The sequence below is a fragment of the Schistocerca piceifrons genome, chromosome X (assembly GCF_021461385.2).
Source record: "Schistocerca piceifrons isolate TAMUIC-IGC-003096 chromosome X, iqSchPice1.1, whole genome shotgun sequence".
NCBI lineage: Eukaryota > Metazoa > Arthropoda > Insecta > Orthoptera > Acrididae > Schistocerca > Schistocerca piceifrons.
Genome location: NC_060149.1, coordinates 24,890,322 through 24,905,022, shown reverse-complemented (window position 1 = coordinate 24,905,022; position 14,701 = coordinate 24,890,322). Strand labels below are relative to the sequence as shown.

At 37.1% G+C, this 14,701-nt stretch overlaps 1 protein-coding gene across 1 annotated transcript in view; it reads left to right on the top strand.

The window, feature by feature from the left end:
- The window catches only part of LOC124721224 (tyrosine-protein phosphatase 69D), a 459,889-nt gene that overhangs the window by 391,290 nt on the left and 53,898 nt on the right, over positions 1-14,701 (top strand). Inside the window, exons 19-21 of the mRNA XM_047246080.1 lie at positions 36-171; positions 5,052-5,201; positions 5,281-5,451. Of these exons, the coding sequence (XP_047102036.1) occupies positions 36-171; positions 5,052-5,201; positions 5,281-5,451 (457 nt within the window). The remainder of the gene's footprint in view (positions 1-35; positions 172-5,051; positions 5,202-5,280; positions 5,452-14,701) is intronic.

The window sequence follows — 14,701 nt, the reverse complement described above, 5'->3', positions numbered from 1 at the left end:
GCAGCTAAAATGCATTTCTCATGTTTAATTTGCAGTGCCGGTGTTGGTCGTACAGGTACTCTCGTAGCTCTAGATTCCCTGTTGTTACAGTTGCAAGAGGAAGGACAAGTTGCAATATTTAATACTGTTTGTGACTTGAGGCATCAGCGTAATTTCTTGGTGCAGTCACTGGTAAGAAATCATGATTCTATATATTTTTCTTAAATGAATGTACTGACTACTTTTGTGTGAGTATCTGTTATATATAAAGAATGTAAGAAGTAAATAAAGTGTTATGGGATATGGTTGTCCGTGTACTGAACTGAGATGTAGCTATGCATTAAGTCTGATCATCTAAAGGGCATCCTAAATTAAATGAATAGGAGTGAAAATAAGTTTTCAGTTGTTCTCATATCTTGTAACCTTCAACTAAAAATTGTATTTTTGTTGTCGGTTAATCCAACAGGGGAGGCTTCGGGGGTAGTGTCACTGTGCTGTGGCACCACTTGTATAAAAAGAAAGAAAGGAAAATCTATGTGAATTGCACATGAAACATTGTTTTGGAGTATGTATTTTCTGATTTGAAGAGGGGCGTTTTGCCACACGTGCTCTTGTCGTAGTTTGCTGAAACTTGGAGCCAACTGCAGATTGGCACCGTCTGTCCTCCTAAGCACTGTGTGAAAGGCTGGGCCGTCGGTTTCTACATGTTCCTTATGGTGAGGATGGAGCCACAGCTGGTCTGACTCAGAGCTTTACATTCCTTCCACCAGAGAGCAGTAAAGTGCAGAACCTGTAGAAGCACAATATGCCATATAGCGATTATGCTAGAATACATTGGGGCACAAACCTCTTGTAATCCAGTCTTACAATCTTTCTGCAAGTTAATGCTAATGCATTTGTAAATGCAAGTTATGCTTAATTAAATCAAATACAGGAATATTACACTTAAATATCATTATAAATAGCTGTATATAACTTGAATATAATTATGCCCTTAGATTTTGAAAGCAAGAGGCATTATTTCAATATTGGTATGTTTCACAGCAGCAGGGCTGTTGGTACAGAACAAAAAACTAACATATTCACCACCTATTGAGCATCTGTTTGCCAAACATCACTGTAGTATTTCTGTTTATACTTGTTATGTTTGTGTAATACAGTTTTCTACAAACATGTTGCAGTTATTGTGAGGTCAGGTAATTGACCTATATAGCTGTGTGCACAGTGTTAACTGTATGTGAAAATTCAGTTGACTGTGAAAATAGCAAACATGAACAAAATAAGGTAGTTATTAAAAACACTATTTACTGACAGGACTGTCTGTGAAAAAATTCAGACAAAAACATTAGATAGGCCACTCTTGAATTTGAATCTGCCTCAGCAAACAAAAAATCGATGCCATAAGTTCAGTCCAGAAATTTACCAAAAGAACAATTGGATTTGTGTCTGTGAAGAAAGTAATGCTATTTTTTGTTTTCCGTGTGTGTTATTTTGTGGAGATATTCTTTGGTGTAAGACCGGAATAACTGATATTGGGCATATATGGTCTAAAAAGAAAGTAAATGAAATGTCAAAGTGATACATGAATAATGTGCTTAGTCTTTAATTTCTAGACAAAACCATCATTCAGCAGAAATTAGATTCACAATATAGACAGACAGTTGACAGCCACAAGAAACATGTAGAAAAGAATAGATATATATTGAATTTAATTGTAAAATGTATTCAGTTCTGTGGTGCTTTGGAACTTGCTCACAGGGGACACGATGAATCTGATGCCTCTCAAAATAAGGGGGTTTTTCATGAGCTAATTCAGTTCAGTGCAGAACTGTATAAAGATCTTAAAGTTCATCTCAGTCAAGCTTCAGTGTTCAAAGGCATTTCTAAGACTGTTCAGAACGAACTACTGCAATGCATGTTGGAAGTCTACCATGATGAAGTTCGTAAAGAAATAAAACATGCCTATTATGTTGCAAAAATCGTGAATGGAACCACAGATATCTTGCGAATTTCAGTTGGTTATTGTTTTGTGTTAGGGGAAATATGTTGAAAGATTTTGGAACTTTGTTAAAACAGAAAGACAGAATGCTCATGCTATAACTGAGAGTGGCAAACTAATAGCTCAGAGTTATGATGGCGCAAACGTTGTGACTGGCAAGTTGAATGGGGTTCAGCAATTAATTAATGACAAATACTCAAATGTAAAATACATCCATTGTTATGCACGTCAGTTCAACCTTCTCATGTCTACGGCAGCCTCTGTTAATTGCAAAGCCCACATCATTTTTGCTTCTTTCTTTTCTAACTTGCCACAGAAATAAAAAATGTTGCTTAGCAGTCATTGAAACAAGTGAGAGCAGAAAGCTATCTCCCACTATTGAAAAAGCTGGTTCATACAAACAAAGACTGCGAGATAACGAATTCATTTTGTGGCTATCATGTTTCTATAAGATAATGCGTCATGTGGACTTGCTTCCTAATCAGTTTCAGAAGAAGATAACCGAACTGTCCAGAGCAAAACAAGACATCCAGAACTTTGAAGCAGTAATGCAAAACATCGGAGATGATATTGACTCCATCCTTAATGAGATTAGTTTTGAAAATGACGAAACAAAGCAAGTCAAGAAGCCATGGATTTATGATGAGCATAAAAAGAGATGCTTTGGAAGTGTGCAATGCCATCCTTTCTGAAACTAAATTACATTTTCAGTTCACTGAACATCACATTGCAGCCAGCTTATTTTATGTAAATCAGTTTGACAAGTACATCACAAATTTTCCAGACAGATACATTGAAATTACAGACACACATACATTTCTGGAAAAAAATGTTGAAGGGTGAGCTTGAAGTCTTCTATGTTAGGCTTGAGTTGAGAGCAGTTTCTGAAAGTTTTGAAGCTGCTAATCACAATGTCTATATCTACATCAGAAGCTAGCAGTGCTTTTGAATGCTCAAGGGAATTAAAACATTTCTACAAAACACCATGAAAGAAGAATGACTGAGTGCCTTAGGGATATTGTCCTGTGAAAAGTCAGTTGTGTGTAAAATTGAAGATTTCAATTCAAGAGTGACAGATTTATTTGCCAACAAGGACAATCAACAAATGGATTTCTAATACCGCTCCTACTAATTATTTTGAAGCTGTATGGAGTTTCTGCTTTTGGTGTGTACAATGCTTTTAGTTTCAGATGTTTGTAATTTGATTAAATTTGCTTCACAAAATGCAGATTACGTGTTCGAATAATTTATACAGGCTCTATTATTTCTTGTACTGGCACTCATGTTGTAGTTGGCACTTTTCTGGCAGTCAGCCAAGAACATAAAACAAACAAAGAGTTTTGGCTATCGAGGGGAGAAGAGCAGAGTGGAGAGGGGTAAGGGGGGAGGGGGGCAAGCCATACCTCCCTCTCACTGGGCTGGCAGTCTACATCCATGTTCTGTGCTCCTGGGAAGACAGAACTGACGTAATAATGGACATATGGATCACTGATTCCATCTGGTGTTGTGAAAGTTGTATTCGAACCCTATGACAGAGCAAGATTGCTCTCTGCACTCATTTCAAAATACGAAAAGGAAACAACCAACAAGCACAATTCAGTGCAAAGCAGAGCACATAAATCATTTGGTAGCGGCTAGAGCACAGTTGTTAGCTGAGGTTGGCAGTGTCATTAACGTGGTAGTTCAGGCCCAATCTCCACTGGTATCTTAAGCAACCATACATCAAAACACACCCTATTTAAGACCGCCACGTAAAAGCGTCTGCATATACCCTGTGAGCAGTGAAGAATTGTGCTGTTGATATGTGTACGCATGCATGCATTTGTATGTGCAAGAGAAATTTTCGAAGTTAGTATTAAGTTTTAGATCTGATACATACATGAGAAAAAGACCAGGAATATATCAAACTCTCACTGTACATAAGAAGAGCATTGTTTTAATAAGTGTTTATTTCTGTTTCCCTGTACATTTTGTTTGATATAATGTCTTATGAAATATATGAATCCAGTAAAGAAAATGTGGTACTTCTGGCACTGTGTATGTGCGTGCGTGCGTGCGTGCATGTACGTGCGGGTGCGTGCGCACGCGGGTGGTCGCACATGCGTATGCACTGCCCTCCCCTGAGTCCCCCACCAATCTCCCCACACCCCCCACCTACACACACACACACACACACACACACACACACACACACACACAAGTTGTCAACAATAAATTATCAAAATTTCTAACGTAACAGAGGTATTATGCCTGGACTTCTAAGGTATAGCATATTCATTACAAGTTTGTATAATCTTACAGTTTACATGGCTCTGGTATAATAATTAGTTAGGAAAAGAAAGATGTCCAGATCAGTTACTGTCACTGGAAATTATTCTTGATAAACATGTTATTACATGCTACCATAATAGGTGCACCCACATGTTTGTTCTTAGGGGGGTATTCATGTTCTGTCAGCCTGATTCTAGTTTTTGAGATAATGCTTTCTACTAGTAATGAACATTTTGATGTAAGGAACAATTAAGTATACTATGTCTGATAACCACATTGAGAAAGGGAAATAATAGATATGGAAACTGGAATATTACATTAAAGATAGAAATATACTGAATTATAATTTGCACAGAAAATTTGATCTGCAAATTCTGGACTCATATAGCACTGATTCATTCAGGAAACTGTCGTTAACAATATTTTTGATGATTGTGTGTGTTCAGATATCATGTAGATTAACTTTCCAATTCATGTTTAGGTAAGGGAATCACACTTCTTCCATGTCTGTTTTTTGTATTTGAAGGAAGGTACTGACAGTTTCAGTCTGCTGTATATGGTGTGCCATATTCTCTGTAGGACATCATCATATTTATGTTTAATTTCACAAAAATGCGTATGTTCATTGTGAATATACAAGAATTTTTTAAGTAGTTGTTCAGTTTGTGGAAGTGTGATTCAACTTCCACAAATAGACTTTTTGATTTATCCAAAAATGTTCATTTCTCATTTCTTCATAGACATAAGTTTTAATTTTACAATCAGTCTTAACTTACAGACTAATTACCTAAATCATTTCTAGAAACAATATATTTTCATTTACCGGGCGCTGATGGAAGTGGCACAGTTTGGTGATACAGAGCTGGAAGTCTCTGAACTCAGAAGTGCAATAGAAAAATTACGCCAGAAAGAAAATGGGAAAGATAGGTGTAGAATGGAAGAAGATTTTGAAGTAAGTTGTTATACATTTATTGTATAGAAGCTCTAGAAAATATGAACTTATTTCTTATGTTGTGTAAATTCTCCCACAGAAAATCAACAGAGTTCTAGAGGACCGTAAATCATTTTCTGTTGGTGGTGGGAGTGAAAATAGAGCAAAGAATCGTAATGAGATGGTGATTCCATATGACAGGAATCGTGTGATCCTTACACCTATACCAGGTCGAGAACATACTACCTACATAAATGCCTCTTTTATTGAGGTAAGTCTTATGTTTATTTTGTAATTACTGTAGCTTCTGTTGTTGTAATTTGCCATTGCGTATATCTTGTAAGTTTCATTGGAACACACACACACTTATTATTCCATATGTTCAAAGTGTTAAGAGTAGATGTAATCAGTTTCTTAGACTCTGCAAGACAAGAAACAAGCAATTCTCAAAAAAAATATTCTTTCGTATTATTTATTTACCATATCAAAATTCGTGTCTTTATTGTGATATTATTTATCCGATACACCCATCACACCTTTAGCTCAAAGCATTCTGCGTACACCTTCGAGATATATAGTGTCTGGGTTTCAGTTGCCTTTTTATTGTTTTCCATATATTCTTCCATCCCGAATTGTGTATCGAGCTGAAAATGTGAAGTATTAGTGAATAAAATTCAGGAGTATTACACAGTACACTTGAAGTACGTATGTTGCAAGGAAAATTCTGAGGGGTCTGCCACGTTAATATCCATCTCATAAAGTTACTATGAAAGCAGAGAGAACCTCATAACAAATGTGAAGGGTGTAAATGCCTTGCATACAAAGAAAAGCAAAATTAACAAACCTAGGGACCAGAGAGAAATATTCAGTGGAGCTAAAAGTAAAATTCTTTCTACAAAACTGAAGAAAAACCTTAAGAAATTTTGATCATATTCAAAGTCAGAGTTTTGATCAAAGCGATCACCCCCCCCCCCTATTGCCCAGTGATGAAAAAAGAAAGTATAAATACTGAGTTCTGGTTTGTGAAGTTGTTTCACCAAGGAAGCATCCTTGAATGCTGAAGTGACATGTATTGAAGTATGTGATTATGGAATAGAAATTGTACTGATATTGACCAGCATAGGAAAATGACTAGACTTGATGGGAAACTTGTGTGGTTCTAACGTAACTACATCGGTTGTCAATTTTGATGTTGTTGTTGTTGTTGTCTTCAGTCCTGAGACTGGTTTGATGCAGCTCTCCATGCTACTCTATCCTGTGCAAGCTTCTTCATCTCACAGTACTTACTGCAACTTACACCCTTCTGAATCTGCTTAGTGTATTCATCTCTTGGTCTCCCTCTACAATTTTTACCTTCCACGCTGCCCTCCAATGCTAAATTTGTGATCCCTCGATGCCTCAGAACATATCCTACCAACCGATCCCTTCTTCTAGTCAAGTTGTGCCACAAACTCCTATTCTCCCCAATTCTATTCAATACCTCCTCATTAGTTATGTGATCTACCCATCTAATCTTCAGCATTCTTCTGTAGCACCACATTTCGAAAGCTTCTATTCTTTTCTTGTCCAAACTATTTATTGTCCATGTTTCACTTCCATACATGGCTACACTCCATACAAATACTTTCAGAAATGACTTCCTGACTCTTAAATCTATGTTAACAAATTTCTCTTCTTCAGAAACGCTTTCCTTGCCTCTCTACTTCGACCATCATCAGTTATTTTGCTCCCCAAATAGCAAACCTCCTTTACTACTTTAAGTGTCTCATTTCCTAATCTATTTCCCTCAGCATCACCCGACTTAATTCAACTACATTCCATTATCCTCGTTTTGCTTTTGTTGATGTTCATCTTATATCCTCCTTTCAAGACACTGTCCATTCCGTTCAACAGCTCTTCCAAGTCCTTTGCTGTCTCTGACAGAATTACAATGTCATCGGCGAACCTCAAAGTTTTTATTTCTTCTCCGTGGACTTTAATACCTACTCTGAATTTTTCTTTTGTTTCCTTTACCGCTTGCTCAATATACAGATTGAAAACATCGGGGAGAGGCTACAACCCTGTCTCACTCCTTTCCCAACCACTGCTTCCCTTTCATGCCCCTCGACTCTTACAACTGCCATCTGGTTTCTGTACAAATTGTAAATAGCCTTTCGCTTTCTGTATTTTACCCCTGCCACCTTTAGAATTTGAAAGAGAGTTTTCCAGTCAACATTGTCAAAAACTTTCTCTAAGTCTACAAATGCTAGAAATGTAGGTTTGCTTTTCCTTAATCTATTTTCTAAGATAAGTCGTAGGGTCAGTATTGTCTCACGTGTTCCAGCATTTCTGCGGAATCCAAACTGATCTTCGCCGAGGTCGGCTTCTACCAGTTTTTCCATTCGTCTATAAAGAATTCGCGTTAGTATTTTGCAGCTGTGACTTACTAAACTGATAGTTCGGTAATTTTCACATCTGTCAACACCTGCTTTCTTTGGGATTGGAATTATTATATTCTTCTTGAATTTTTGATATAATTTTGTAATTCTGTCAGAAGCTCGGTGGTACTGTGCTCTTATAAACAATTGTACATCTTCTAACTTCAGTGTGTTGTATTACTGTAATGTAGTTTAAGGTTTCTAGTACCTACAGTAGTGACTTTGGTAATGAATGAAAACCACCAGTTTGCTTTTGTTTTACAATATTACTTTTATTGTGTTAACCAGCTTTTGGCTTACAAGGCCATCGGTCTGAAGATGGCCATGTAAGCCAAAAACCAATTAACACAATAAAAGTAATATTTTAGAACAAAAAGCAAACTGGTGCTTTTCATTTGTTATAATGTTGTTCTACCAAGAACTGACGGAAGATTCTGTTAACATAACTTTGGTAATCTTTACCGTAATGTTGCGTGTATTAATCATGGGAAAACACGTGTGCAAACTAAAAAGTAATATTCTGCAAGAATTACTGTTTATGAAAGAGTACAGTGAGCATGTTGAGTATACAGTTTGTAGCGTAAAATTTATCATCGGATGCCGAGGACACACCAACGTAGTAACTCACATGAACATTAATTTATCTTTTCTACTGGTTGTTGAGCAATCGTGCCTGTGGATTATATTATTTTAAGAAATACAGCAACCAGTCACATTTTTATGTATTTTTATTAGTGTTTCGCACTTTTGTCCCTTTCCAGTTGATGTAATACATATTTAAATATTCAATTAGCACAGCGTAAAAAGCCTGCAATTTAGATGCTGCAGCTGCGTTTCTATTCTACATGTTGTTGCTGCAGTTTTTGCGTGCATAATTGTGCCACAAATACATTTGCTTTGGATGTTGCACAGAAACAGTGCTGTATTGGCCATGTTGCTGACTGGTGTCTGTTTGCATTGGAGCAGAATAGAAAGGCAGCTGCAGCATCCAAATTGCAGTCAGTGTTTTTAATGATCTCCTAACTGAAGATTTAAATATGTATTGCATCAGTTGAAGATGGACAAAAGTGCAAAAGTCATATTGACATAAATAAAAGTACATGAAAAGAGGAGTGATTGCTGTATTTCTTAAGATAAGAACTCGGAGGAAATCCAACAAACGTGAAGCTTTGCACCAGATTAATTCTCTAAGACCGAAAACCGATAACTCGTAATTGGTGAAGGCAGTGTGGGGCATGAATAAGCAACTTTAGGTACAAGAAGCTATATTTGCCTGCCACACAGTGAGGCACAATCTGAGTCATGGACTGCATCACAGACATAATTAGAGTACTATTCAACTAGAAGTTGTTCTGCTCACAGACATTATGGCACCCTTTGTTATGGAACAAATAACAAAGGAACTGAAGTAAGTACAGTTTATTTCAGTTAATAATAGTTCCGAGCATTTGACTTCATTTGCCTTAGACGTGTGGAAAAGTTCTATCTTGAGAAAAAGTTAGTAAACATTGTCGGTAACAGCACAAATACCAATTGAGGAAAGAAAAGGAAAATTAAAAACAGTCTTTATTTTAAGTAGTAAGAAAATAATGAAAATAATGTGGTAGGTGTAGAATGTTCTGCTTATATTGCGCACAATGCTGACCAAATTGATGCAGACAGCTTACCCATTGACATACAGCTCATCATTGGTAAACTTTACCAACATTTCCATATTTATGCACCACATGTTAAAAGAAACTAAAATTATTCTGTGAGTTTACCTGAAGTAGAATACAAGAAATTTTAGGTCTTAGTAAAACTAGATGGTTATCTTTCTACCAGTTGTTGAAAGAGTCATTGCTGTTTTCCAAGCTTTAAAATCCTGCTTCCTGTCCCTTAAGAAGTGTACTATCACTAGTGACCTGAAAAATTTGCATTTGCAGTGAATTTGAATATAGATGTGTATTGTGCCTCAAAATATGAAAACGTGAATTTATGTAATAAATACTGTTTCATAGAGAATTCGTAGCAGATTCCATATTTATAGATTTCCGGAAAGCATTTGACACGGTGCCCCATTGCAGACTGTTAATGAAGGTGCAAGTATATGGAATAAGTTCAGATGTATGTGAGTGACTCGAAGACTTCTTAAGTAATAGAATCCAGTACGTTGTCCTTGACAACGAGTGTTCGTCAGAGACGAGGATATTGTGAAGAGTGCCCCGGGGAAGTACGATAGGACTGCTTCTGCTCTGTATATACATAAATGATGTGGTGAACAGGGTGAGCAGCAATCTGCAGTTGTTTGCTGATGATGCCGTGGCGCATGGCAAGGTGTCGAAGTTGTTACTGCAGGTAGATACAAGATAACTTAGACAAAATTTCTAGTTGGCATGATGAGTGGCAGCTAGCTCTAAATGTAGAAAAATCTAAGGTAATGTGGATGAGTAGAAAGAACAAACCAGTAACGTTTGGACACAGTATTATTAGTGTCATGCTTGACATAGTCAAGTCGTTTAAATATCTGAGCATATCATTGCAAAGCGATATGAAATGGAATGAGCGTGTGAGAACTGTGGTAGGGAAGGTGAACGGTTGACTTTGGTTTATTGGGTGAATTTAAGGAAAGAGTGATTTAACTGTAAAGGGGATCACATATAGGACATTGGTGCAACCTATTTTTGAGTACTGCTCCACTGTTTGGGATCCGTACTACCTAGGATTAAAGGAAGACACGAAGCAATTCGGGCCGCTAGATTTGTTACCATTGGGTTCGAACAATGTGTAAGTGTTGCGGAGATGCTTCGGGAACTCAAATTGGAATTCCTGAAGGGAAGGCAATGTTCTTTTTGAGAAACGCTATTGAGAAGATTTAGAGAACGAGCATTTGAAGCCAACTGCCAAACAATTTTACTGCTGCCAATGTACATTGTGCGTAAGGACCACGAAGATAAGATACAATAAATTAGGGCTCATACGGAGGCAAAAAGAGACCAGTAGTGGTACAGGGCTTGCTCCACTATGCATTGTATGGTGGCTTGTGGAGTATCTAAGTGGATGTAGAATTGTATCTAGATGAAGTATTTTATCAGAGATAGTTTGAAATACCTTTTATTCTCTGCACATCAATATGAAAAGGTAACCAATTTTTGGCCATTGGTATTGCAGAACATCTGGCGAACTCTAATTTGGAAATAAATATTCATAAGATTGCAAAATAAAGATCATACCTATGCGTGAATGCAACGACGTATCAGTGCGGTCCTAAGTTATGCTCTGGCACCATGTCAGTTAGGGGCCATTGAATGGTTTATAACATATGTGCCCTGTACTCAGAATTTGGACCTATACCTGGATCAAAATAACAACTTGATTGACAACTAGACACAGAAAAGAACATTGTTGGCAGTTTGTTGTTACCCCATAAGCCAAATTTGCCAAAGGCAGCAGCAGCTGTGTGTTTCAGTACTAAAGGCCATCCAGTGTTCTCTGTGGATTTGCAGCGACGAGTTTTCATTGAATGGCCTTACCACTTTATTACTTGCCTCCACGGTTAGCTGGAGACATTCTTTTGTGTATTATTAAAAAAAATACCAAAAAGAAACAAAGCACATATGAAAACTAATCACAAAAGTTACATTAGCAGCTGCAATTGTTATCCACAGAATGATACGACAATGAAGAAAAAACAGATGCCACAACCAAGCTTATTCTTTGGTTGCTTGTTGCTATGGTAGCTGTTGTGTAAACAATTAGCTGCCTATCATTTTCTTATTCTGATCTGTCTGTTAGTGTGTTGGAAAAGTAACAGTTTTAAGTTGGGCGGGAGGGAGGGATGTTTTTAACTATGGTTACAAAAGATACTAGTAGAGGTTGGACATGAACTACCTGATTTATGGCTTTGCCAGCATCAACAAGCAATTGCTCATTAGCCATTACCAAGTACTTTGTGTGTTCTATTTCACCTTGAGTTTTGCATCACTCATTGTTTTCTTTTCTCATTTCAAGCATGACTTGCACAATCCCAGAAGAAATCATCAATGACTATGATCATGTGTCAGTTCTGCCTTCACAGAAACATAGAACATTTGTGTAGGCCGACTGCCCTGCGAGAGGGTGATGGGATTTGTGCCCTGCACTACTCCTCATGCCTCATGTAGTAAAAATTCTCATTTGATTATGGTCGCAGCTGGCTGTCACATGAATAATGTCTGCACTTACAGTGACTGGAAAACAAAACTGGTCAGCACGTTTTGACCAGGCTGAGCCAAAAATGCTGCTTCCCAACAGAAACAATCAGTTGTTGAAAGCTTAAATGGAGCCAAAAGAATATGAAAAGCAAAGACCATTTCAGAAAAAAGCATCCACCAATAGATACTAATTTTGCCCAGAATAGCTGCTGATTTATCCAAAAACAGGTACTACAATTTCAGGACCCTACCATATCACCCTGAAGAATGTTTTTGAAAATTTGCTCACTTTCAAGCCAGTTAAGTATATTCTCCAACAGTATTCTGTGCATTGAAAGAGAAGATGTAACTATATTTGAAGTTGCAAACAAAATGAATGATTTGCTGAACAAATTAGACCCCATAAAATGGGCTAGTGACACTAGGTCAGTTTAATGGTATCACACCATTCTGTGCACCTGCATTGGAGATATTCATGAATTGTGTGAACCATTTCTTGAACCTCTTTAGCCAGTAGAGTGAAGTGCCCACAATAAAAGCATCAACTGGGTTAGTGTGATTTGCTGTGGACAATGGAGGACTACTTTGATCAGTATTCTGTAAGAAAACACTGTGAAGGTAAACTGCTAGACTGGAACATAACCTGATTGTAGTGTCAGTGAAAAATGGCAGGAAATTTTTTCTCATTTTCACAGTGAACTACTGTGTGTCGAAAACATATTAAAAGCTTCGTTGAACTTTCACTAGCTATTCCAGGTTCTAAGGTATCTATCAAAAGATTGTTTTTAACAATTAAAGCTTTATGGACAGATGGAAAAAACACACTCACAGACTCAAGTTAGAAACAGTAAAAGCTCTAACAAAGATAAAAATGACATTTGTTAACTTCTCTTGTATTGGCTTCTCTGATTTGATACTTAACAAAAATAGACTTCTAGAGCGAATATGCAGCACTAGAAATACTACTCAAGTAGCAGCGAATCTTTACCATCTTCCTCAATGCAAAGTATGTGAAATTTATGTTTATATTTACATACAAATTGTATATATACTACTGCTGTTAACCTCTCATCATTTTTTTCTTTGATTTTGTGAAAATAAATTATTATTGAAACTATGCTGATGGTAATTGTGTTGTGTCCAGATTTTTACTTATTTGTCCTGAATTTTTGTTTGTTTTGAAAATATCCTAAATTTGGTTAAAAGTAGTATAGGAACCATAATTACGTTGTACCTCTTGCAGCAGTTGTTCATCATGGTCACTGTAGCAATAGAGCATTCCGTGCAATTGGGGGAAAACACACAGCATTCTCATTATCAAGAAGAGTTTTATAACATGTGCATTACTATATACCTCTGTAGCTGGCATCAGGCTGTTGTAGATTGTTTCATGAGGTCTAGAATTTCATCTGATGGAATTCAAATGCCTTCTGTCATGTTTCAGGTTATCATTAACTTGGATTATTACAATGTTGTCACCCATGTAAGTTTGCTACTTACAGTGACCATTCAGTTCTACACCATTCTTCTGTTGCTTATCTGCATATCTGACAACCCATTCCAGCACCAAGTTAAATAAATGTGGGGAACCTGCATCATCCTGCTAGAGCCTCCAGTTCTCCTAAGTACAGTTGTGAAATTGATCACTGTTTTCCCAAAATGTTTTTGAAAATATATACTAGACAAAGTTCATTCATCAAGATAATATTCAAACATCATACACTGGCGTCCAAAATTAAAGCAACAAACTGCTATTATGCTGTGTGCCCAACTTCATATTGATGGACGATAATGCTCGACTTCATAGAGCACAGGTGGCTGATGTTGTCTTGGAAATGGAAGATATTGCATGCATGGCATTGCTTACTCACTCTCCCGATTTGAATCCCATAGAGCATGTCTGGAATGCACTAGGGAGATTGTTTGCATCATGTCAGCATCCACCAACAACTCTTCTAGACTGTGAGCAGCTCTGCAAGAAGAATGAGCGTTATTGCCTCAATATGAGACTGATGACATAATTCACAGCTTGCCGCATCATTGTCAGGCCTGTATTACTGCCAGAGGTGGTCACAGCTCATACTGAGCACAGTCACCAGTTGTCGGAATCTGTGCGCAAATCTGTTAAGTTGGAAAAAATGAAGAACTTTTTTATCTACCATTTTGCATTTGTCTATGTTCTGTATTCTTTACATTGTTTCTACATTACTGTCACGTGTTTATACTGTTTTGTGGCAAAATAAAAGCAACCTTCAAAAATTTCAATTTGTTGCTTTAATTTTTGACACCAATGTATATTAGTGCATGGTCTTGTGGCAATATGAATCAGTAACACCTTTTCAGGCTTCGAGCTACCAATTGGTTAAATTCCCAGGGGCTTTTGGACAAGTACTACATGGCCATTGCCAAGTCACTTCCTGGTTTTCACATCCAGTGGTATAGATAACAAAAATGTTGTTGACATAGTGATTTGTTGGAGCTGAACCCAAGGCAAGGTTTCTTATGGATGGTGCTAATTGTTTCCACTGCACCTCCATTCCATAATACTGAGAGGGGAAAGTGACACTCCATTATCAATTGTTAAAGTATGAAGAAGAGGTAGACTACATAAATAGATTTCATACTTAACAAATGGTGAAGTACAGGACCTTGAAGTACTATTAGATAGGCTTCTGCAATGATTAGTCAGTTGTGGACAATGTATGTGTTCTGATATAGCTACAGGAAAAGTAATGAGAGAATTAGTAGGGTCAGCTATGATTTAGGGCACTGAAAATCGGATAATGTGTTGCAATATTAAAAATGTTGCATGTGTTCCTTATTTTTTAAGTAAATAAGTAAAGAGAAATCAAATTCTTGTAGCAGGTAGACTACTGTCTTCAAATAAGTTTGAAATTTCCTTCCATTCTGTATAATTCAAAAGTAATCTGAC